The 26,100-nt window shown below is 30.8% G+C and overlaps 1 protein-coding gene and 1 long non-coding RNA gene across 3 annotated transcripts in view; one reads left to right on the forward strand and one right to left on the reverse strand.

Moving 5' to 3' along the window:
- Window positions 1–26,100, forward strand: part of LOC145277897 (kelch-like protein 10) — a 123,341-nt gene that overhangs the window by 89,284 nt on the left and 7,957 nt on the right. Inside the window, exons 3-5 of the mRNA XM_080129893.1 lie at window positions 2,284–2,453; window positions 23,065–23,336; window positions 25,253–25,344. Of these exons, the coding sequence (XP_079986019.1) occupies window positions 2,284–2,453; window positions 23,065–23,336; window positions 25,253–25,344 (534 nt within the window). The remainder of the gene's footprint in view (window positions 1–2,283; window positions 2,454–23,064; window positions 23,337–25,252; window positions 25,345–26,100) is intronic.
- Window positions 1–26,100, reverse strand: part of LOC145277899 (uncharacterized) — a 246,078-nt gene that overhangs the window by 40,225 nt on the left and 179,753 nt on the right. The gene's annotated exons all lie outside the window — the stretch shown is intronic.

Here is a 26,100-nt window from a genome sequence, read left to right on the forward strand (position 1 = left end):
AAAAAACACCGGGAGTTTCAAGGGGAAGTAAATAGCGTGTAACTACTGCCAATTTAAAAAAAAAACAAATTTTGCATTAATAATCATAAATATGAGTTACATGCCTTGTTTTTAGCATAACTGAGTTACTTCCCCTGTTATTATAATGTGTACGCCCAATGAAATATGGCGAGGGTTTTGCACGATAAAAATCGAAAATTGTTGTTTGTTTTTTTGTCTTTAATAATGGAGTAATTTTGAAGTACATCTGACATCCCCATTTAACAAGCTATTTCTTTTAGTGGAAATTGACAAAAAAGATACCATTGTTTTTGTTTTAATCGATTTTTTCGTTTTCCGAATTTCGCTATTATGATGTAGTTGCACCAATTTTTTTAAAGTGTATAAAATTGAATGTTTATGTCTTTTACTTATTGCAACCTTTTTTTTTGTTTTGATAATTTCTTATGATTTATTTTAACATTGTTAACTTCTTGTGTTATGTTGATTAATTCGATTATTATTCTCATCTCGAGTGTTATTAGCACAACGTTTCGGTGGCTTCAACCTGCAACCTTCTCCGGGTGTTGAGAACATGCTTCTTTTCCTAATAAAGAAAAAAGGGTTGGTTCTGCATTACAAGAATTCGAACCGTTTGTTTGAGGGTGGGTCCGTAGATCATAAAGAAGCAGACCATAAAGAAGTAGACCATAAAGAAGTATATCATAAAGAGATAGATCATAAAGAAGCAGATCATAAAAAAGTAAATCAAAAAGAAGCAGACCATAAAGAAGTAGATCATAAAGAAGTAGATCATAAAGAGATAGATCATAAAGAAGCTGATCATAAAGAGATAGATCATAAAGAAGCAGATCATAAAGAGATAGATCATAAAGAAGCAGACCATAAAGAAGAAAATCATAAAGAAGTAGATCATAAAGAGATAGATCATAAAGAAGTAGATCATAAAGAAGTAGATCATAAAGAGATAGATCATAAAGAAGTAGATCATAAAGAGATAGATCATAAAGAAGCAGACCATAAAGAAGTAGATCATAAAGAGATAGATCATAAAGAGGTAGATCATAAAGAAGTAGATCATAAACACATAGATCATAAAGAAGTAGATCATAAAGAGATAGATCATAAAGAAGCAGATCATAAAGAGATAGATCATAAAGAAGCAGACCATAAAGAAGTAAATAATAAAGAAGTAGATCATAAAGAGATAGATCATTAAGAAGCAGACCATAAAGAAGCAGATCATAAAATAGTAGGTCGTAAAGAACTAGATCATAAAGAATCAGATCATAAAGAAGCTGATCATAAAGAAGTATATCATGAAAGAAGCAAATCATAAGAGAAACAGGTCATAAAGAAGCAGATCATAAAGAAACAGATCATAAAGAAGCAGATCATAAAGAAGCAGATCATAAAGAAGCAGATCATAAAGAAACAGATCATAAAGAAACAGATCATAAAGAAACAGATCATAAAGAAGCAGATCATAAAGAAGCAGATCATAAAGAAGCAGATCATAAAGAAGCAGATCATAAAGAAGCTGATCATAAAGAAACAGATCATAAAGAAACAGATCATAAAGAAGCAGATCATTAAGAAGCAGATCATAAAGAAGCAGATCATAAAGAAACAGATCATAAAGAAACAGATCATAAAGGAGCAGATCATAAAGAAGCAGATCATAAAGAAGCAGATCATAAAGAAACAGATTATAAAGAAACAGATCATAAAGAAACAGATCATAAAGAAGTAGATCATAAAGAAGAAGATCATAAAGAAACAGAGCATAAAGAAGTAGATCATAAAGAAGCAGATCATAAAGAAACAGATCATAAAGAAGCAGATCATAAAGAAGCAGATCATAAAGAAGCAGATCATAAAGAAGCAGATCATAAAGAAGTAAATCATAAAGAAGCAGATCATTAAGAAACTGATCATAAAGAAGCAGATCATAAAGAAGCAGATCATATAGAAGTAGATCATAAAGAAGCAGATCATAAAGAAGCAGATCATAAAGAAGTAGATCATAAAGAAGCAGATGATAAAGAAACAGATCATAAAGAAGCAGATCATAAAGAAGAGGATCATAAAGAAGCAGATCATAAAGAAACGCTGTGCTAATATTAACACCCAAGATGAGAATACTAGTCCGATTAATCAATATAACACGAGCATTCACATCTCATATAAGAATTCAAAATTGCATTGTTAACTTCTGTTACGAAATAAGTAAATACATTTCCTGTTTTTAATTAATAACTGATTTTATTTATTTTTATTTAGATGTTATGTCAGTGCTGTGATTTTAGGCGGTCATATTTATGCTATGGGTGGATCAGATGGACATACCCGACAGAGTACTGCGGAAAGATACGATAAGAACCGAAACCAGTGGAGTTTTATTCAGCCAATGCATCAACAAAGAAGCGACGCAAGCGCCACCATTTTAGATGGTAACTATAAACTTTCACCGGTTATTTCATGCCTGAAAAATTGTGTTACTTGTGCATTCTGCTCATCAGTGGATATGTTTACCGTATTTACCAGAGTGTGCATATCGTAAAGATGGTGGCATTGATTGTTCATTACTTCCCAATTGCCTACACACAAACGCTGGATTTACTTTCAGCAGCCTCATAACTGTTGCTTCCCTTTATTTTGTTCTTTAATCCTCATATTCAATGAGAGATGTTTCTGACAAAGGGAAAAGACTTGCTGTTATTTTGGGGTCGGAATCTGTCCATCTAACACTTATTCTTGGTTGGTTTTTTACTTTGAAGTTATATATATATATATATATATATATATATATATATATATATATATATATATATATATATATATTTATAAGGAAATATTTCTTAATCGGTGTCTAATAACTATGGAGCAAATTTAATGCAACTCTGATATATTTCAATTTCCAAATATTAGTTTGTATCCATATTATGCTCCACTAAAATCCCTTTAAAATTGATCAAAGAAGTGGTAATTTGATATTTTTTTATTACATTTTCACCCCAAACAAGGCACATTGCCACTTTGGTGTAGGGGGCTACTATCAGAGGCAGCAACTACTGGGGCACTATGTTGGGATTTGGGCAGCAAGTTTTCTGTTCACATTACACTTGAACTTCTGCATGTCAGTACAGTTGGGGAAGCAGGGACCTGGAATGGAATTCCAGAGTCTAGCGGTTCTGGGGAAGAAACTACTGGAGTAGAAAGATCTTTTACATCTAGGGATCTCTACTGCGTGTGGTGGATATATTTATTAATGTTTAATATCTATTGTTAAAATTAAAAAAACAACAACTCATATCTGAATTTCTATTTACTTACTTCCCGCTTTAAATAAAACATAAGTAAACTAACACATTTCTACACGCAGCAGTTAATGAACAATGATCGGTTAATCAGTTTAGGAGTAAATACTGTATCCACAATTCAATAAACATATGCATACAAATAAATAAACATATACACACAAATAATAAACATATACATAAATATGAGTAAATATGTAAACATATACACACAAATAAATAAACATATACAAACAAATAAATACAGATATACAAACAAATAAACAATTATATGCACACAAATTAGTAAACATTTATACACAAATGAACATATAACCATAAATTAAAAAACATATGCACACAAATCAATAAACATTTACACAGAACTTAGTAAACACACAAAAACCATATACACATAAATGAAGAAATAAATATATACACACACATAAATAAGCATATACACACAAAAACATATGCACATTAGGAAAAAGACGTATACACGTAAATAATATATATATATATATATATATATACACACACAAATAAATGATACACACACTGATATAAATATGTACGCACATAAATAAAAAAATATACGCAAAAATAAATACATACACACAAGTCAATAAATATGTAAAATTAAATAGATAGATATATAGACAAATAAATAAATCTATACACCAAAAAAATTAAATATATACACACAAATCAATAAACATAAACACACAAATCAATAAACATATACAGACTAATAAATAAAATATACACAATAATAAATAAACATATACGCACAAATAAACATATACGCACAAACTAATAAACATATACGCAAATAATAAACATATACATACAAATATATGAATATATACTCACAAAATAAAAAAAACATATGTGCACAAATAAATAAATATTAACGCACAAACAAATAAACATATGCACACAAATAAGTAAATCTGTACACACAAATGAATAAATATAAACACACTAATAAATAGACATATATACACAAATGAGTAAACATATACACACAAATAAAAAATAATAAATGTACACACAAACATGAATAAAAAGTAAACATAAAAATATATAAATATACACACATAAAAAAAACATAATAACATAAATAAATAAATATAATCACACAAAAAATATACACATAAAAGAATTATTATATACATACAAATAAAAAACATATACGCGCAAATAAATGAACATCTACACACAAATAAATACATATATACACACAAATAAATAAATATATACGCACAAAAGAATACATATATACACACAAATAAAAACATATACATAAAGGAGTAAACATATACACACAAATAAATAAAGTATACATAAAGATAAATAAGCATATGCCCACAAATAACTAAACATATACACACGAATAAACATATACAAACAAATGAGTAACCATATACACACAAATGCTTGAACATATCCATACAAATAAATACATATACAAATATAAATAAACATACACACGAATAAGTCAACATGTACACACAAATAAATAAATATATAAACAAAAATCAACATATACACCCAAATAAATAAACATATATACACACAAAAATAAAAATATACACAGAAATAAATAAAGACACACGCACAAATAAACAATTAAATACACACATATAGAATAAACATAAACACACAAATAAAACATACACACACTAAGGAGCACACATATACACACTAATAAACAAGCCTATACACACAAATGAGTTAACATATACACAAAATAAATAAATAAATTTATACGCGCAATTAAATATGTATGTACACACAAATAGAGTAAACGTATACTGACAAAATAATAAACATATATGCACAAATGTAGAAACATATATATGCACTAAGGAATAAATATAGACACCAAATAAAAATATATATTCGCAAATGAATAAACATGGACACACAAATAAAAAAATATACACACACAAATAAAACATATATACACAGAAATAAATATACATATATACACAAATAAATGAACATATACACACGAATAAATAAAACTTAATACACAAAAAAAACATATAAACACAAATAAATAAACAAAAACACACAAATAAATAAACATAAACACACAAATAAATGAAGAATACACACAAATAAATAAACATAAACACACAAATAAAAAATATATGCACACAAATAAAACATATATACACAGAAATAAATATACATATATACACACGAATAAATAAACATATACACACAAATAAATAAACATAAACACACAAATAAATAAACATAAACACACAAATAAATGAACAATACACACAAATAAATAAACATAAACACACAAATAAAAAACATATACACACAAATAAACATAAACACATAAATAAATAAACATATGTACACACAAATAAATAAACATATACGAACAAATAAATAAACATAAACACACAAATAAATATAAACACAAATGACTAAACATAAACACACAAATAACAAAGCATAAACACACACATTAATAAACATAAACACACAAATAAATAAACATAAACACACAAATAAATAAACATATACACACAAATAAATAAACATAAACACAGAAATAAATAAACATATACATACAAATAAAGATATACACACTAATAAATAAACATATACACACAAAAAAATAAACATAAACACACAAATAAATAAACATAACACACACAAATAAATAAACATAAACACACTAATAAACATATACACAAAAATAAATAAACATATGCACACTAATAAATAAACATATACACACAAATAAATAAACATATACACACAAATAAATAAACATATACACACAAATAAATAAACATATACACACAAATAATCATATACACACACATAATCATATACACAGTAATAAATAAACATAAACACACAAATAAATAAACATATACGCAGAAATAAACAAACATAAACACACAAATAATCATATACACACACATAATCATATACACAGTAATAAATAAACATAAACACACAAATAAATACACATAAATACACTAATAAAAAACATATACACACAAATAAATAAACATATAAACACAAATAAATAAACAAAAACACAAAAATGAATAAACATTAACACACAAATAAATACACATAAATACACAAATAAATAAACATATACACACAAATAAATAAACATATAAACACAAATAAATAAACAAAAACACAAAAATGAATAAACATTAACACACAAATAAATAAACATAAATACACAAATAAAAAACATATACACACAAATAAATAAACATAGCACACACAAATAAACACACAAATACATAAAAATATACACACAAGTAAAACATATATACATAGAAATAAATATACATATACACACAAATAAATAAACATATACACACAAATAAATAAACATAAACACTCAAATTAATAAACATAAACACACAAATAAATAAATATTAATACACAAATAAATACATATACGCACAAATAAATAAACATATACACACAAATAAATAAATATTTATGCACAAATAAATAAACATATACACACAAATTAATAAACATAAACACACAAATAAATAAACATAAACACACAAATAAATAAACATAAACACACAAATAAATAAACATAAACACACAAATAAATAAATATTAATACACAAATAAATAAACATATACACACAAATAAATAAATATTAATACACAAATAAATATACATATACACACAAATTAATAAACATAAACACACAATAAATAAACATATACACACAAATTAATAAACATAAGCACACAAATAAAACACACAAATAAATAAACATATACACACAAATAAATAAATATATACACACAAATCAATAGACATAAACACACAAATAAATAATTATATACGCACAAATAAATAAACATAAACACACTATTAAATAATTATATACACACAAATAAATAAACATAAACACACAAATAAATGAACAATACACACAAATAAATTAGCATAAACACACAAATAAATAAACATATACACACAAATAAATAAACATAAACACACAAATAAATAAACATAAACACACAAATAAATAAATATTTATGCACAAATAAATAAACATATACACACAAATAAATAAATATTTATGCACAAATAAATAAACATATACACACAAATTAATAAACATAAACACACAAATAAATAAACATAAACACACAAATAAATAAATATTAATACACAAATAAATATACATATACACACAAATTAATAAACATAAACACACAAATAAATAAACATAAACACACAAATTAATAAATATAAACACACAAATAAATAAACATATACACACAAATTAATAAACATAAACACACAAATAAATAAACATAAACACACAAATAAATAAATATTAATACACAAATAAATAAACATATACACACAAATTAATAAACATAAACACACAAATAAATAAACATAAACACACAAATTAATAAATATAAACACACAAATAAATAAACATATACACACAAATTACTAAACATAAACACACAAATAAATAAACATAAACACACAAATAAATAAACATATACACACAAATAAATAAACATATACACACAAATAAATAAACATAAACACACAAATAAATTATTATATACACACAAATAAATAAATATAAACACACAAATAAATAATTATATACACACAAATAAATAAACATAAACACACAAATAAATGAACAATACACACAAATAAATTAACATAAACACACAAATAAAAAAACATATACACACAAATAAATAAAAATATGCACACAAAGAAAAATATATCCACACAAATAAAAAATATATACACACAAATTAATAAACATGTACACACAAATGAATAAATATGTACACACACCTAATTCATTCAGATAGACACTAGTTGTGCTTACCCAACTTTTCCGAGCACAAATTAATTTGCTTTCGAAGAAACGGAAAATTATTTTCATAATTTGGATTCATGAAATATGAATTTTTACGAAATGGCTTTTAATAGAATAAATATTAAACACCTTATTCATATGGAGGCGAAAGACAGACACACACATATATGTGAAATAGTATTAATTAATGTGTGCGTGTGTCTATTAGTTATCTTAGTTAATTTGTGTGTGTATAATTATCTTTCAAATATTAATTTTAATGACACATTTTTTTCCAATACATCGATAGTGTAACATTAGAGCTATAATAAAATCTCTATCTATTATTATATAAATTGTCTGTGTGCCTGTGTGATTGCTTGTTCATTCCTTATGGACTCGAAAACGGCCGGGTCGATTTTTATGAAATTTCACATGAAGTAACTGGCAGTGTTCTTAGATAGGTTTCGTCTTCGATAAGTGTCGATCGGAATGTCTTCTATAAGTATCGATAATCGCTAATCGAAATCATCCGATAAAAGAAGGAACAGACGATTTGTATCGAAGTTAACACCTTATACAGCCTAACATCACAAGTGCATTTGAGAAGTTTTATTACGACACAAGTCGAAAGCCTCATCAACAGTATGGTTCTTTAATATAACAGGGGCACGTTCGAAATGGATGTTTCTATTTAAGCATGATTGGGGTATGATACTTGACTGCATTTTAAACTTTAATGCCAGCCATTATATATAAAAATAATTTTATAAAATCAACAGTAGGTTCTCTACAGTGCAATGTAAAATATAATGTATTGTGGAATTAGTCATAGCGAAAGCCATATGAACTTTTCCCGTGGATTAAATAAAGACGTACATATTTCGGCGTTTGACAAGATACACCTGAAGAACTCCGAAGTTTGCATCTGCTAAAACATTGTGAAAATAACATCGGAGATGAGAACAGTAGTATGAATAATACAAAACATGTAATTTATACGTGTTCTAACTGTCCTCTTACTAAAATGTTTTTTTTTATCTACTGTACTTTCTAACTTACTTTTTCAAAACATGTAAATAATACCTCATCTCAGAAATATCGACAAATTGCATCATTTATCTATAAGCATTTCTGTTAGTCGCTAGGTAATCAAGTAATTTTAATGCTTTAATTTAAATTCTTTATTAACATACTAGCTGTACCCTGCCACGCGTTGCTGTGGTTCAATTTGGTGTAATGGAAAATTCTGATAAAAATAGAAAATGCATGTTTCTTATATTCTTAGTACAGCAAGCCACTCTAAAAAAAAAAAAAATGAAAAAAATGGTACTCTTGCAGAATTGGATCCTGACCCTCAGGATTACCGTCAATCATGGCTTGGGCTCGACCAACAATCAGTGGATAAAGCTAACGTTGAAACGCTAAATGTTTTTTTTTTCTGTATATAAAAATGTGAGTTAGTAATTAATATTTGAGTGATGGGGGGGGTTACTATACACAGATTCGAAAAAGTTGTCCAAAACCAAATGAAAGCAAAGGTAAGGTAAGTTACATTTCTACCTAACTGGATAATTGTTTAGTGTTTTCATGTAAGGTAAAATGTTTAATCGGCTGGAAAAACAGAAATGGTTGCAGACTGTTGAATACGTTAAGTTTGGGAAATGAAGTTGAAAACTAAAAACTATACAATACAGTGTCAAAAACCCACCGAATATGTTACCATGACATAGGCTGGCATAATCGGTGGGTTTGCGACAGTATTTTGTATAGTTTTTTAGTTTTAACTCACTTTCTCAAACTTAACATAATCAACAGTGTCAGCCACCATTTATATCTTTCAAATACACTGATAAACACTGTTTTCGAGCTGACTAAACGTTACATTAAATGAAAAGGGTTTTTATTAACAGATACAAAGAAGTTGTCAAAAAATGAATATATAACAAATAAATGTTATCAAAGGCAAAAAAAGTAAATGTTCTACCTAACTAGATAAGATTGTAGTGTTTTTATGTAATGTATAATGTTTAATCAGTTCAAAAACATGCAGTGTTTATCGGTATATTTGAAAAATACAAATGGCGGCAGACTGTATCGTTTGGGGAAATTTTGGGAAAATGAGTTTAAACTAAAAAACTATACAAAATACTGTTAGGAACTCACTCAATATATGTTACTGTGATGTAGGCTGACATATAATCAGTGGTTTTAAATTTTGATCGAGTTTTAAGAGTCCCTTTTAGTGATTACCTGGTTTGATGATAATATACGACTAAATGGCAAATCTGCCCCTAAAATCCAGTATTATTTTACTTTAAGGCCCGTCTCATGTTCGTATATAACGAAATATTTTATTGTAGATTTCAGTGTACTAAAAACGAATCTGCAAACCGTTTACGTCGCAAAAAGAAAGTTTTCATGATATGAAGAAATTACTTTTTCGAAAAGTGGGCGATCAATTTTCAATTTAAATTTAACTTAGAATGAGCACCCACTTTCTGGCCACCTGAGAGAGGGGTATTTTTCTGTTTGTGGGGGGGGGGGGTCTTTTGGCGGTCGACCCCCCGCCCCTCCAACCAATTTAAGCAGGTAATTTTAAAGGATTTTCCAAGGGTAGAAAGAAAGCCCCCACCCCAAAAATCGTGGCCACAAAGTGGGTGATCATTTTACGTTAAATTATTATGGAAAAGTGATCCTTCACTTTTTTAAACTAACATTTCTTCATATCTTGGAAACTACTCGCTTACCTTAATTATAAAGGTTATTTTCGTTTTCAGCGACCCCAAAAACCTATAGGAGTGGTAATTTTAAAGGAATTTTCGAGGGTGGACTAATTCCTCATATTTACCTTCTTTTTTTTCCATTAACATAAGAAATTAAGAATTAGACAAATTTATGGTGCTAATGCACTTACCGATCCGTACTATTTTTTAAATCGTATTTCCAAGTTTAATTAAAGTTTTTTTTTATTCAATTGTGTTCTAAATAATGTTAATGCTTCTGTACTGTTCCTTGTCTGCTTAAGTTTAATTTTTGTTTATTAAATGGTTAGGTGAAAGTCCAGAATAGTTACAAAACACCCTCTTCTCCCCATGTTAAGAGTGGCTTTTTAAATAATAACGTTATTATTTCAGCACGGATCAATAAGTGCACGAGTACCTAATTTCTTTAATAAAGAAAAAGCATTCATATTTTAGAATAGATGCAAAACTCCCTCCCCATGTTAAGAATAGCTTTCTAAATAACGGTATTGTTTCAGCACGGTACCTTCTCTGCATAAGTACTATCTTTTGTTTATTAAATTGTTAGGTGAAAATATAAAATAGTTACAGAAAACTCTCTCTTTCCCATGTTAAAAATGGCTTTCTTAATAGCGTTATTTCAGCACGGTACCTTCTCTGCATAAGTACTATCTTTTGTTTATTAAATTTTTAGGTGAAAATATAAAATAGTTACAGAACACTCTCCCTTTCCCATGTTAAGAATGGCTTTCTTAATAGCGTTATTTCAGCACGGTACCTTCTCTGCATAAGTACCATCTTTTGTTTATTAAATTGTTAGGTGAAAGTATAGAATAGTAACAAAATGTCTTCCCCATGTTAAGAATGACTTTCTAAATAACGTTATTATTCTATTATTCTATTATTATGGTACTTTCTCTGCATAAGTACCATGTTTTATTTATTAAATTGTTAGGTGAAAGTACAGTACTCATGCAGAGAGTGATCCGTGTTGTAATAATAACGTTAATATTTAAAAAGCCATTCTTAACATGGGGAGGGGAGGGTGTACAATTGAATAAAAAAACAGATACTAAAACCGTAATTAAACCTGGAAATAAGATTTAAAAAATAGCGCGGACAAAAAAAACTGTACTTTACCAATCAATCGTATATCGAAAAACAAAAAAAAAACTCAAAAAGCAAGCGACAAACTTTTTTTTTTGCCTTATATAATAAAGAAAAAATGTGTAAATTACAAAATTTGGAAGATAAACAAATGAATTATGTTTTTTTTTTTTTTACTTATCGAGTAAACAGAAAATAAATTCTTTTGTCAATTCGTGGCTGTGAAATGAATCGAACCGGAAGTTCAGTTTTATCAACAGAACAGATTCGCACTAACGGTTAAAAAAATATTTATTTTATTTAATATTTTAATAATTCGCGAGGTAAATTTATTTTAATAACATAAAAACATCCCTCGACTCTAAAGATGGGTTGTCTGAAAATTTCAAATAAATTGGTAACGTAGAAATATGGTTTTATTCACTTTTAACAAACCAAATTTACATTTATATAAATATATATATATATATATATATATATATATATATATATATATATATATATATATATATATATATATATATAGAGAGAGAGAGAGAGAGAGAGAGATAGATAGATAATGTGACATTCACACAGGAATTTCAATCCCATGAGTTTCGTCAAATACAGAAATATTTTTCAGGTCAAACCGATCGGTCGTGTTCTGCCGAAATAGCTTGTGGTTGAATAGCAATTGTTTTAAAATAAAATCTCGTCTAAATTTTTCATCCAAACTCCAATCGTCACCTGCCTCGTTTGTCTCGCATAAACATCATCGATAATTTATTAAACTCTGAAAATGCGCGTAACCTGAATATTGCTTTCAATAGCACTTTGATTGTCCGTCGTGTGTCACGCCTTTGTATAAAATACAATTTTAAATGCTAAATACACAGATTGAATGAACTTGCAGATTAAAGATACACAAAAAGGAAACCCCTGTCTATCCGTATGTCTGTGACGTCACATCCATTTATACTAATTCCTATCATTTAATAAAATCTAACTTCGAGTTCGAATTTCCTTTTCCTGATATTTTCAATTAACCAACTGATGTGTTAGCTTTTCCAATGTTTAACAACTTAAGTTGCGTCCAAATGATCTCTGACAACGTTCTGTGTATCGATTGGTCTGCCATTTTGAAATAGCATTTTGTTTGGTCTGTCATAGTTTACTTCGAATTAATATTTTCAGCGCTAAACGCACAGATTAAATATCCGCATCTTTATATCACGTCCTGTCCATTTGTTGGTCAGTCATTTTTAAGTTTAAAATGATATTTCCATCGTGAAATGCGTGGATTTGATAGACACATCTAGCATTGGATGCGGCCAAGCGTCTAAAGTAAGGGACTCTATCCGACGGTCCGCCTGTCACACTAAAGTTCGAACTAACATTTTCATTGTAAAACGTTTACATTGTCAGAATACATCTTAACAATATTCAAATCAAACCAAGTTTATTGGCAAAAATAACAAATTGAAACAATTCATGTAAAGAAGACAGACGACAGTACATCTACATATAATCGGAATGGTTTTCTTCCTTCTGTTGAGATGAAAGAAAAAAACAACCCTTGCAGGTGACCGCAGTGATTGCAACTTGGTTCTTGAATAAAAAAAAAGTTACCGTTGTTCCAATTATTATTATTATTATTATTATTATTATTATTATTATTATTATTATTATTATTATTTATTATAATTATTATCATTTATTATTATTATTATTATCATTATTATTATTATTAATTATAATTATCATTATTTATTATTATTAATATTATTATCATCATTATCATTATTATTATTATTGATAATAATAAAAATAATAATAATAATTATTATTATTATTAGTAGTAGTAGTAGTAGTAGTATTCACAAGGAATTTCCGACAACCTCCGCAAATGTAATTGCGTTATCACAACAGCCGTTTATCATCGATTTCACGTTGAAAGCGACCATTTGATTAATTGGAATTTGGGTGGTAATAAAGTAATAAAGTTTCTTTAAAAGGCCTGGTTAGTGCTTTCTTTCCTCGGTCTTTCCATCCTCCTTGACACTCTTCGAATATTTATTATTATTATTATTATTATTATTATTATTATTATTATTAATATTAATATTATTAATAATAATAATGATAATAATAATATTAATAATAATGATAATAATAATAATAATATTAATAATAATAATAACAATAATACAGCTGCTACTAATATTACTACAAATGACACTATGCAATTACAAACGATACATAGTCAAAATTCGTTTCCTCTTCTACTTTTTTTTTGTTCTCGTATTCTTATTATTACATAACAGCGGTCGTAAAACAGCATAAAATAAGTTAGGCTTTAACTATGTATTCTGTAGTTTTATCATTATTTCTTTACAGTATACACACACACACAATACACCTAATAAATCTCGCATGACGTAGAGAGAAGCTATCCAAAGCCTAACTAAATTCTATTGCGCAAGCAATCCAGTAAAAAGAGACATACTAGCTTGTTCTCCACGTCTCATTTGTTACTTCCTGTCTGCGAAATATTTTTGTGCATTTAACTCTAATTTGTCTTTCAACAAAAAAAAAATCTCTTCTTTATTTTACTCTTACAGAGAAATGTTCGATGCTTTTAAATTACTTTTACGCATCTACATCTAGATATTGATACATAATAACGTAAAACTTTGGGTACTTATCTCATTTACAACCCAATCTACAGCAACTGCTCACCAGCAGTATCTTCCAGCGGGTTACATAAGCTTCAAGTAGATTCTAAAGCGAAACTGCCAGATGATGTATGAAACATGCAACGATTGCCATCGATTTTCTTTGTATAGTATCGATGTATTCTGAGAATACTCTAATATGTTGACACATCATAGAGTTTATATTGTATTCTAAATCGATGTTTTCTCCAGACGCAGCAATTACTGTTGTGTTTGAAGAATACATCGATTGTATACAAAGGAGACCGATGGTTAATGTAAGCATTATTTATAAAAAAATTTTTTTTTGCTCTTATATGCATAAGTAAGCATTCTAACCATTACAATCTATTATCATTATTATTGTCTATACCGTTCAAGTGTGAAATACCATTTCCATTGCTAAACCGCAACAATGACTGAACACGTCTTCTACAAGCAAATCAAAATTATTGACAAAAATTACAAAGTGCAACAAGGCATGCAAATAAGACGCATCCATATACAGTCCAAATGTTTTCAATAACTTTTTTTATTAATATATTTTAATTTATCTTTTCAGAATTATAAAATAGAATCTTTGCGATTTTTTTTTCTGTAGATCAGGTTACAACGGAACAACGAGTGAGGATAATTGAAGTTTACTTTGAAAATAGACGGTCAATTGTTGCAATGCAAAGATCTTATATGCGCCATTTCAATGTTCAATATCCTCTTAAAAGATATGCTAATGAATTTGTTCAACCTCAGTTAGTAAACATGCCAGGGTATTGGTGGCAAACAAAATGGAGCAACTGCACATACAGCTAGAGCAACAATGCAGGTGTTAACTGTGATGTTTCAGGATCGAAAAATCTCTTTAATTTTCGATTTTGAATGGCCTACACGTTCATCATATTTCACAGAACTAGACTTTTGGCTTTGGTAATATCTTAAAGACAAGGTGTATGCAAATAAGCCTCGAAGCATTCAAGAACTTACACAGGAAATTATTTCCCAACAACTTCCGATGTTAAGAACTGTCATAAAGAATAGCTTAGCCGAGAATGGAGGCTACTTAAGAGACATTACCTTTCGTAATTAAGTCAGAACAGATTTCTACACTATAAACTGTGTAATAAAAAAAAGAATTAATTAAATACAGTCATTTAAGAAAAAGGTATTTGATTTTCAAACTGTAAAGTGACTTATGGGCCACCCTATATATGCTGCTTTTCTTTTGTCGGGACGAGAGTCAGGAACATGTTCTGCAAGTGCTTGCATTGAATGGAAGTAGGCGATATTGTGAATAAAACTAGGTCCCTCTATTATTATTATTATTATTATTATTATTAATGATAATAATAATAATATTAATAATAATAATAATAATAATAATAATAATAATAATAATAATAATAATCACTCGGCAGTAGTTTTCACATAGGTTATTGTTATACCGGCCTTCCTTGAACAGAGGAATTTACACCGATTAGTACTATAAATAGCGCTAGTAATTCCAACACCGGTGAGAGAGATGCGACTACACTTCAACTGCTAGCCGAGTGCCCAGCAGATATAACGCTTTCCGATCTTTGTACATTATTGTTAATCACTTGTTCCTTAACCTAACCTCGATTTGATTGTTCTTATTTTCACTGTTGTTCCACGACAAGGAATCGAAACGACCGTCACTGCAGAGAAATATCAAAAGTGATTGGAATAAAGATTCGTACAATCTTTTCGGCAGAACACATACGTCATTTCAACAGATATTTGGATACGCAAAGATTAACATCGGATTAATTACTACAATAGTAATTTGGCGACGAGAAAAAAACTTGCTACCTAAATCTACAGCGAAAAACACGAATGTTGTCAATTATTTAATAATTTAACACACTTACCAAGTGTTTTAGAAAGGGAAAAAGGGTTCATTTTTTCTTTACCAAAACCATTTTTTCCTACGGTAAGAATTTTCTTCTGCAAAGTTAAATGTCCAAAACCAACTAGCAAATACCGTGTAAGCTTATCGTTATTTCGATAACATCTGGGATTTGAAAAAACAAAACAAAAAAAACACGCTTGACTTTGTCAAGAGAAAAAGAGACAGATCGTGAAAAATAATTATTCGTGTACGTCATTTATGCTTAGCAAACACATAAAGAATCAAGTCATTTTTTGCAAAAGGCAAAGAGGATAAAACAAAAAAATCGTCGGATATTTAAAGCGACTGATTTTATTTTTGCTACGTAAAAACGCGTACAGACAAAAAAAATGTTAAACAAATGTTATTTCGCTGGATTGTTTCTAGTAAGACTAGAAATATAGCGTTAAACAAGTTAAGTTACAAAAGGACTGCTAAACTGTTGTTCTTCAAACAAAAGAATTGGGAAAGAAAACTTGGTTGATACTTTTTTTTTTTTTTACTAAGGAATATTTCTTTAATTTAAGTGTAAATTGTAAACTGAATTCGTATGATGGATGCGAAATTCAAAGATTCACTGTTGGAATTGTTCCAATTCCAGGCAGAGCAAAATCTCGCGTTGCAAAAGCAGCAAATTCAACACCAAGTAGAAAGAGAAGAGAGATTTAAACAAGCATTTGAAGAAAAAATGCTTCAACAACAGAAACGCTTCGAGGAAGTATTGATGAAAACACAGGAGGAACAAAGAAAAATTCTGGAGCCAACACAGTTAACTAAAGCGGACGATAATCATAACCCATTTTCTTAAACAGCTGTGTGGTCTGCTATTGAAAATTTCAATTATAATTCAGAAGATTCGTCCAGTACTATAGACGATATGAGGATATTTTTATATCGGATTGGAATACCTCGTCAGACGCGAAAAAAGTTAAGCTTTTGCTAAGGAAATTGGGAACAGCCGAGCATACAAAGTTCGCGAATTTTATTCTCCCAAAAAAGACAATGAGTTGAGCTTCCAAGAAACAGTTACGCTACTTACAGAACTGTTTTCTGCAAAAACGTCTCTTTTCCATAGGCGATATAAATGTATGAATGTTACTAGAAGAGAGGAAGACGACTACACTACTTATGCAAGTATGCTGAACAAGCATTGCGACGATTTTAAACTGGTGGAATTGTCAGCAGATAATTTTAACTGTTTAATATTTGTGCAAGGCCTGGTCTTAAATAAAGGCGCTAAAATCAGGCGTCGTGTTTTAAATAAACTCGTAAACGAACCGAATTTAAAACGACAAAACTTAGCGGAAATACTGTGAGCGGTTTATTGCGTTAAAACAAGACAGTTGTGACAGAGAAGAAAGCGGAGTGTCGCATATTAAAAAGATCCATCAAAAGAAAAATTTGACTTCAAAAAATAATCAGAGAAATAAACTGGGAAAAGATCCACCTGGACCATGTTGGAGGTGTGGAAATAAACATTGGTACAATGAGTGTCCCTACAAATTCAAACAATGTGACAACTGCAACCAGAAAGGGCATAAAGCGTCGCATTGTAGAAAAAAATCTGGTAGAAAGACATCCATTAAACTTACGAAAATTGAACCTGAGGAACAAAATATCCGGAAATATGTCAAAATGTTTAAAAAGAAAGTAAGGCTACAGCTTGATAGTAGGTCTGACATTTCCTTTATTAATGTACAGACATGGAAGAGGCTTGGAAGACCCACTATGATTAAAACGGCGAGAAGCGTCAGTGGTGAAAAAATTACCTTCGAAGGAGAATTACTGACGAATATTTTTTCCAGAACAGGGCTGAAAAAGCAAGAATTTTTGTCATGCAAAAATCAAACAACCTCTTTAGAACTGATCTGTTCAAAAAGTTTAGACTATGGGATCTGCATTTAAGCTCATTTTGCCAAAAGGTTGAGAATTCGAATGTGGAGGCAGAAAAACTTAAGAGGGAGTTAAAAGAGAATTTCCCAGACGTATTTTCAGGCGGTTTGGGAAGGTGTACAAAAACGGTAGCAAAATTTGACGTAAATGAACAGCCAGTGTTCAGAAAGAAAAGAAATGTTCCGTACGCCGCTATAAAACAGATAGACAGTGAATTAGAAAGACTCGAAAACACGGGTCTCATTTGAAAAATTGATCACAGGTTTACATCAAACAGAAGAGTAAGGAGATTTGAGTTTGCGCCGACTTCGCGACAGGCTTAAACAGGGCATTACAAGATCACCATTATCCTCTTCCGAGCCCTGAAGAGATATTTGCGAAACTGAGTGGAGGGAAATATTTTTTCTAAAACCGACTTTAGTGACGCGTACTTACAAGTTCCAGTCAATGAGGAGTGTTCAAAGCTGCTATGTATTAATATCCATAAGGGATTGTACAAGTTTAACAGATTTCTTTGGGGGTCAAAGTTTCCCCTGCGATTTTACAGCAAATTATGGACATTATGTTAAATGGGTTGGATTCCACCTTGCTTACCTTTAATGGACATTATGTTAAATGGGTTGGATTCCACTTTGCTTACCTTTAATGATTGGACGATTTGTTAATGAAAAGCGCTAGCAAAGAACAACACAAAGCTCATGTAAACCAAGTATTCAAAAGGATCCAGGATTATGGATTTAAAGTAAAACAGAAAATAAAATACTTGGGGCAAATCATCGATAAATATGGAAGAAGGCCGGATCCAGATAGATCGAGTGCAATAAAGAATATGCCTGCTCCAGAAAATATTGCGTCTTTACAAAGTTTCTTAGGTTTCGCAAATTACTATAATGTATTTGTGCCAAATATGCATAAACTAAGGTCGCCTTTAAATGAACTGTTAAGGAAAGACCAAAAATGGGTTTGGACGCAAGAGTGCGAAGAAGCATTTCGGGAAATTAAAGAGACTTTAATGTTTGACTTGTTTCTGGCACATTATAATCCCAAGCGTGAAATTATAGTTGCAAGCGATGCCAGCTCCCACGGCATAGGATCATGCATTTTACACAAAATGGATGATGGAAAAGTGAAACCCATAGCACATTCATCCCGATCACTTTTGCCAGCCGAAAAGAACTACTCACAAATTGAAAAAGAGGCGCTAAGCATTATATTCGCGGTAAAGAAATTTCATCGTTTCCTACACGGTAGGCAATTTCTGTTACAAACAGACCACAAACCATTATTAACGATTTTCGGATCGAAAAAGGGACTACCACACGGCGAATAGACTCCAAAGATGGGGTACCATACTTCTGAATTACAATTTTCAAATGGAGTATGTACCATCTAAAAAATTTGGTCATGCAGACGGGTTATCGAGGTTAATACCTAAGCAGACAGAACCATTGGAGAATTTGGTAATAGCAGCCATTCAAGCGGAAGTTGGAGTAAAAAATGCGTTATGTGACACAATAAGAGAACTTCGAGTAACGCTTGATGAGATTAAGAGTAAGGCAGAGGTGGACGAATTTATTATAAGCACGAAAGAAAGGATCAACAATAACGAACTGGATGAAGAAATTTATTCAATTGGCGATAATGTCCTGTTATATAGCGACAGAGTCGTAATTCCTGCGACATTACAGAAAAGAATGCTCAAGGAATTCCATGTAGGACATCCAGGTATATCGAGAATGCCTTATGCGCTCTTTCGTTTATTGGCCAAACATGGATAAGGATATAGAAGGAAAAATCAGGGAGCGTAGCATTAGCTATGAAAGCTCCTCCGACACAATTCGGATCGTGGGCAAAACCGGACCGACCTTGGTCTAGGATTCATTTAGATTTTGCAGGACCGCTAGATGGGTTCTACTATCTCATTGTTGTAGACAGCCTATCTAAATGGCCGGAAGTATTAAAATGTAAGAATCCCACATCCGAGGTAACTATCAACTTCCTGTATTAACTATTCGCTAGGTTTGGAGTAGTAGACTGCATTGTTACAGACAATGGAACGCAATTTACGTCTACCGAATTTAAACATTTTTGCAAGGATCATCTAATCGAGCATATGGCCATTCCGCCATACCACCCAAGAAGTAATGGACAACCAGAGAAATTCGTTGACACATTCAAGAGAGCTCTGAAAAAAGCTAGTGGATCGCCGACGGATAAGTCAATCCAACCTTTTACAAGTCTACAGAGTCACTTCGAATGCAAACATCTAAATGTCGAAGACACCTGCTGAGGTTATATTCGGACGCAAGGTTAGATTGATTTTTCACAAGTTGTCACCAAACCAGGATAGGCCAAACCTTTAAAAAAAACGGCATACAGTTGGCGAAAGAGTCTTCTGCAAGATTCACAAAAATAATAAGATTTTCTGGGAGTCCAGCATTGTTGAGAAACAAATAGCCAACATGGTCTACATGATTAAGGGACAAGACTTCATGCACAAACGTCACACTAACCAAATTCGGAAAAGATACTCGAACAGTGAGGTGACCAGATCGCCCGAGGAGGACATCATGGACACAGTGTTTGATACTTTTCAAGTGTCCATACCAGAGACAGCTCCGGAGAACAGAAGATCAAACAGAAAACGGAAATCAACATAATTGATTAGAGTGAACCCAAACCAAAAACGTTATTAATCCCAGGCGGGATATTTTCAAAGGGGGACGTTATACAAGCCTTTATTTACACCGATTAGCACTATAAATAGCGCTAGTAATTCCAACATCGGTGAGAGAGATGCGACTGCACTTCAACTGCTAGCCGAGAGTCCAGCAGATATACACGCGTTCCTATTTTTGTACATTTTTGTTAATACCCTTCTTCTTAAACCGAACCTCGACTTGATTGTTCTTTTTTTTCACTGTTGTTATCATCAGAGATTATTCACTGACAAAAACCGGTGGTGTTTCGCAACAGTCTGGGTGACAACATGTCTCCCCAGTTCTCAAGTACAATCCACCTTTGATAACGTTACAAATGAATTAGTATTATTACAGCAGCCGTTTACTATTGACGTCTTTTTGACAAAAACTATTGACTTTCATTGGAATTTGGGTGGCAATACACCTTCCTAAGGTCCCAGTCCTCTTAACACTCATCCAGCAGAGGTCTGATTAGTGCTTTCTCTCCTCGGTCTTTCCATGCTATTTGACCTTTCATGGTTATTGTGTGCGGAGATTATTTACACTATCAAAAGTTTAGTTAGTGTACCCTACTAGTAAACTCATACCCTGGGGTGGGTTCATACCTTATTTAAAGGTATTGAATTTACAAACACTTATCCAGCTAAATCTATCCGCAAACAGTCACCCATTTAAATTCTAATCGAACTCCACCTTGCTTACCTTTAATGATTCGACAATAACTGATGTTACAACATAATGTAAGTTTAATTGTAGCTCCACTAGGATTTATTTTCGATTCCATCAGATTATCCGGATGGCGGCAATTGGGAGTTCTATTGGTGTAAATGACACATGATAATAATTCGTTTTCTCTTCTATTCTCTGTCTTTGTTTTCGTATTCTCGTTATTACGTGATGTTATAAAATAATTTAAGGTTTAACTATATATTCTGTAGTTTTATCGTTGTTTCTTTACAGTATGCATCATGTAGGGAACGACTATCCAAAGCCAAAATACTTTCTATTGCGCAAGCAATCCAGCAAAAATGACATATTAGCTTGTTCGCCACGTCTCACTATTTACTTCCTGTTTGCGATGTGTTTTGCGCATATAACTCTAATTTTACTTCTAACAAAATAAATGAATAATGAATCTTCTTTATTTTACTCTTACGGGGGAATATTCTATTCTTACCTTATTTTTACGCATCTGCATCTAAATATTGTTACATTATAATGTAACATTTTAGGAACTTATCTCATTTACAACCCAATCTACGGCAACTTCACGCCATCATCATCTTCCGTTAGGTTACATAAGCACCCGGTAGATTTTAAAGCGAAAGTGTCAGACAATTTATTAAAAATGCGACGTTTCACACATTCTCCACGTTAAAAATTTCTTTCTTTTTTAGAAAGCCATTCTTAACATGAAGAAAAGGGGGGATTTAACGTTGACATCACGTGTTAAAAGTCGTTTTGTGTCTTTGGGGGGGGGCGTCAAATGTTTTTCGCGATTTAATGTGTAACTTTCATTGTCCTCTTCTGACCGCTGATTGGCTAATCGCACCTACAGCCTTCGACTGCTTCCGTAACCTTCCGGAAGATGTCTATGCAAATTTGCCTAAGATTGGGTCCTAAACTAGATAGGTACCTAATTTTGCTGTTCCCCACATTCCTCGTGAACACTAAGCCAATTTAATAATACTAAAAAATAATTATCACTTTCCCTTTTCTATCATAGACGCTTTTTTGTGTTCCTGTGTTTTTTTCTTTTCTTTTCGTTCATTCTCCCGCTGGCTTCTTCTCGGCACTTACTTTTCTTTTTGTTCTAGGTATATCTATGTTACAAATTTCATATTTTCTTTTAAATCAGGCAATATATATATTTGCGGTGGTTTTGACGGCGTCACGATTCTAAACTCGGCTGAATTTTACACGCCCGAAATCGATCAATGGACACTCATAACGCCAATGCTCACTCCTCGGAGCGGGATTCGCGTGCTGACCTACAAAAACACGATTTACGCTATTGGTGGTTTTAATGGCGTCATCCGGTTGAATACAATTGAACGATACAACGAGAAATCAAAAGCATGGGAACCTGGACCGGAGATGTCAACAGCAAGGAGCAATTTCGCGATAGAGGTTAGCAAGACATTTTCTTTATTGTGTAATTTTCATTTTGTTAATTCTATTTTATTTCATAAATTTTGTAAAAGTTTGACGATTGAATATCGTTGAAGATTTCTAAGTAGAATATGAGTATAGATGGAAGATATATCGAAAACTACATTGTATAGTTTTTCGCTTTACATATGAAATAAAGTGCGTATATTTTCATTTCTTTATCAGTCGATGGCAGATTTTTATGTAAACCTCTAGAATTCCTTATACATCAGAGAACAAAATTTTAGTTAAATCAATAGCAAATCAAGCGAACCACATATTACGACTGCCATCTTCTTGAATCGTACCTAATGTATGCTGCAATACGAATTTAGCCATTCTTCACAAATGAAAAATTTCAGTGCTCTAAAGCATACACACGCCATATATATATATATATATATATATATATATATATATATATATATATATATATATATATATATAGTGTATAATTTTGTTGAAAATTCAAAGACTCACGTTTTCTTTTTTATAACCTTCGTTTATTTCCTGGATTTTTTCCATTACAGCTGTTTCATTAGTGGGTAGGCAATTTTACGATTTATGTGTCCATAAAAATATCCTGTACCCACCAACTTCTTCAGATGTTTATCCATTAGATTTTTACAACAAAAGGTATATATTTTTTAACATGCTGAACATCGTATTCGGGTAAAAAGATTTCCACAGCCATGCCTCCTCACTTCCTCCATATATATATATATATATATATATATATATATATATATATATATATATATATATATATATATATATATATATATACTAGCACGTCGCCCGTCATTGCCCAGTCATAAAATACGTTCAAATATGATATTGATATTATTCATGCAGGTTTCGTATTTATCATTATAGAAAAATCCTTATCGATTATAATATTGCATCCAATATATAGTAACGATTCCGAAAAGTAAGAAAGATGATTGGCTGCCATCAGATAGAACCGAAACCAAAACATATAAATCTTCAGCATTACGCTCTTAGCTACCTCCATACGCATATAAAAATTTTAAAATAACGTAGTTTAACCTATAATTGTATATTTGCGCATGTGTAGAAGAGCACTTTAAGCCGATTTATGTTATTTTCTTCTTTTCAATTTTGACATCTTTAACAGCTGTTTTTGCCAGCTAAGAAACAAATCGAACTTTCCTACAGTTCCAAATACCCTATATATGAAGTTTCAAGAGTTTTGTAAAGACAGACTGACAGACAAGGCCACTTATATATATATATATATATATATATATATATATATATATATATATATATATATATATATATAGCGGGTAAAATTAATTAACAAACATACACGCTCACAACCATACTCACACACATATGTGTGTGTATATATGTGTGTGTGTGTGTGTGTTTGTTAATTTTACCCATTATATATATACTCGTTACACACACACACACATATATATATATATACATATATATATGTGTGTGTGTGTGTGTGTGTGTGTGTGTGTGTGTGTGTGTGTGTGTGTGTGTAAATTGTCCGAATAGTCTTGAAACAATTGTAACTAACGATGAAATACACTAATTGTTGCTATAAACTCATTCTTTGATGTCTTGGTTTTTGTTAAAACAATATATATATATATATATATATATATATATATATATATATATATATATGAAATGAATTTCCTTAAAGCAATAGTTTTACAACATATGTATGTTCACACACACACAAACACACACACACACACAAACACACACACACACACACACATACATTGACTATTTTACTGATTCATTTTACACTCCTTGTCTTTTGTTTCTGGTAGATTTCGTCGCGTTTTATGTTTTCTTATTTAATAATCTAAATATTTTTACATGTGCCATTTTTCATGTTTCCTCTTCAGATTTTGGATGATACCATATACGCAATGGGGGGTTTTAATGGACACAGCACTATATCGAGTGTGGAGTACTTCGACATCGACAATGAACAATGGTATGCAGAGCTCTTCACATATTAATTAGCGATGAACGCCACCCTCCCTTAAAAAAATCTATTGAGCGTGGCAGTGCTCCCCCTCCCTCTCTCCCTCCCTCCCTTTATCTCTCTCACTCGTTCTCTCTCTCTCTCTCTCTCTCTCTCTTTTCGGTTGCCTTTCTGTAAGCCATACTTCCTTTCACAAGTTTCCTTGTCTAACTTCCTTTCTTCTCCCACCCTTTCATAGCTTCATAGACTCTCGTTTTCTCTTTTTTCTATCTTTTATGTGTAAAAACTTTATTTTTTCTCCTTCGCATCTTTATTATTGTTTCTGAATTTATTATCCAGAAAAGATACACATTTTCAATCTATTTGAATACCGAGCAACACCGGATAGGGACAGCTAGTGAATTAATTTAAAAAAAAAACTATATGACTCTTTATATAAGCAGCTTTTACTAGAGTTAAGTGACACTGAGCCTGGGCAGTACCAAATGGGTGACCATTTAAGAACGCTGGGCGCCGTATGTATTCAGGCAAGCTGGTATGTATAATACCTTAGGGGAGATGAACGCACCTGCCTTGCGCAGTTCTAGGTCATCCTTAGGCAAGATGTAGCACCTATTATTCTTCCTCTGAAGCTTTACCGTACAGAGATCAGATGGAGCTCCTCAGATGTTGTAAATGTAATACATCTAGAAAAGGGGTAGGGATTCTGTTGGAAACTCAAACCGGATAGAGGAAACCTGTTGGTTTTGTAGGGCGACCTGTATT

Source organism: Euprymna scolopes, chromosome 6 (assembly GCF_053919585.1).
Source record: "Euprymna scolopes isolate OS-2025 chromosome 6, ASM5391958v1, whole genome shotgun sequence".
In the NCBI taxonomy this organism is placed as follows: Eukaryota; Metazoa; Mollusca; class Cephalopoda; order Sepiida; family Sepiolidae; genus Euprymna; species Euprymna scolopes.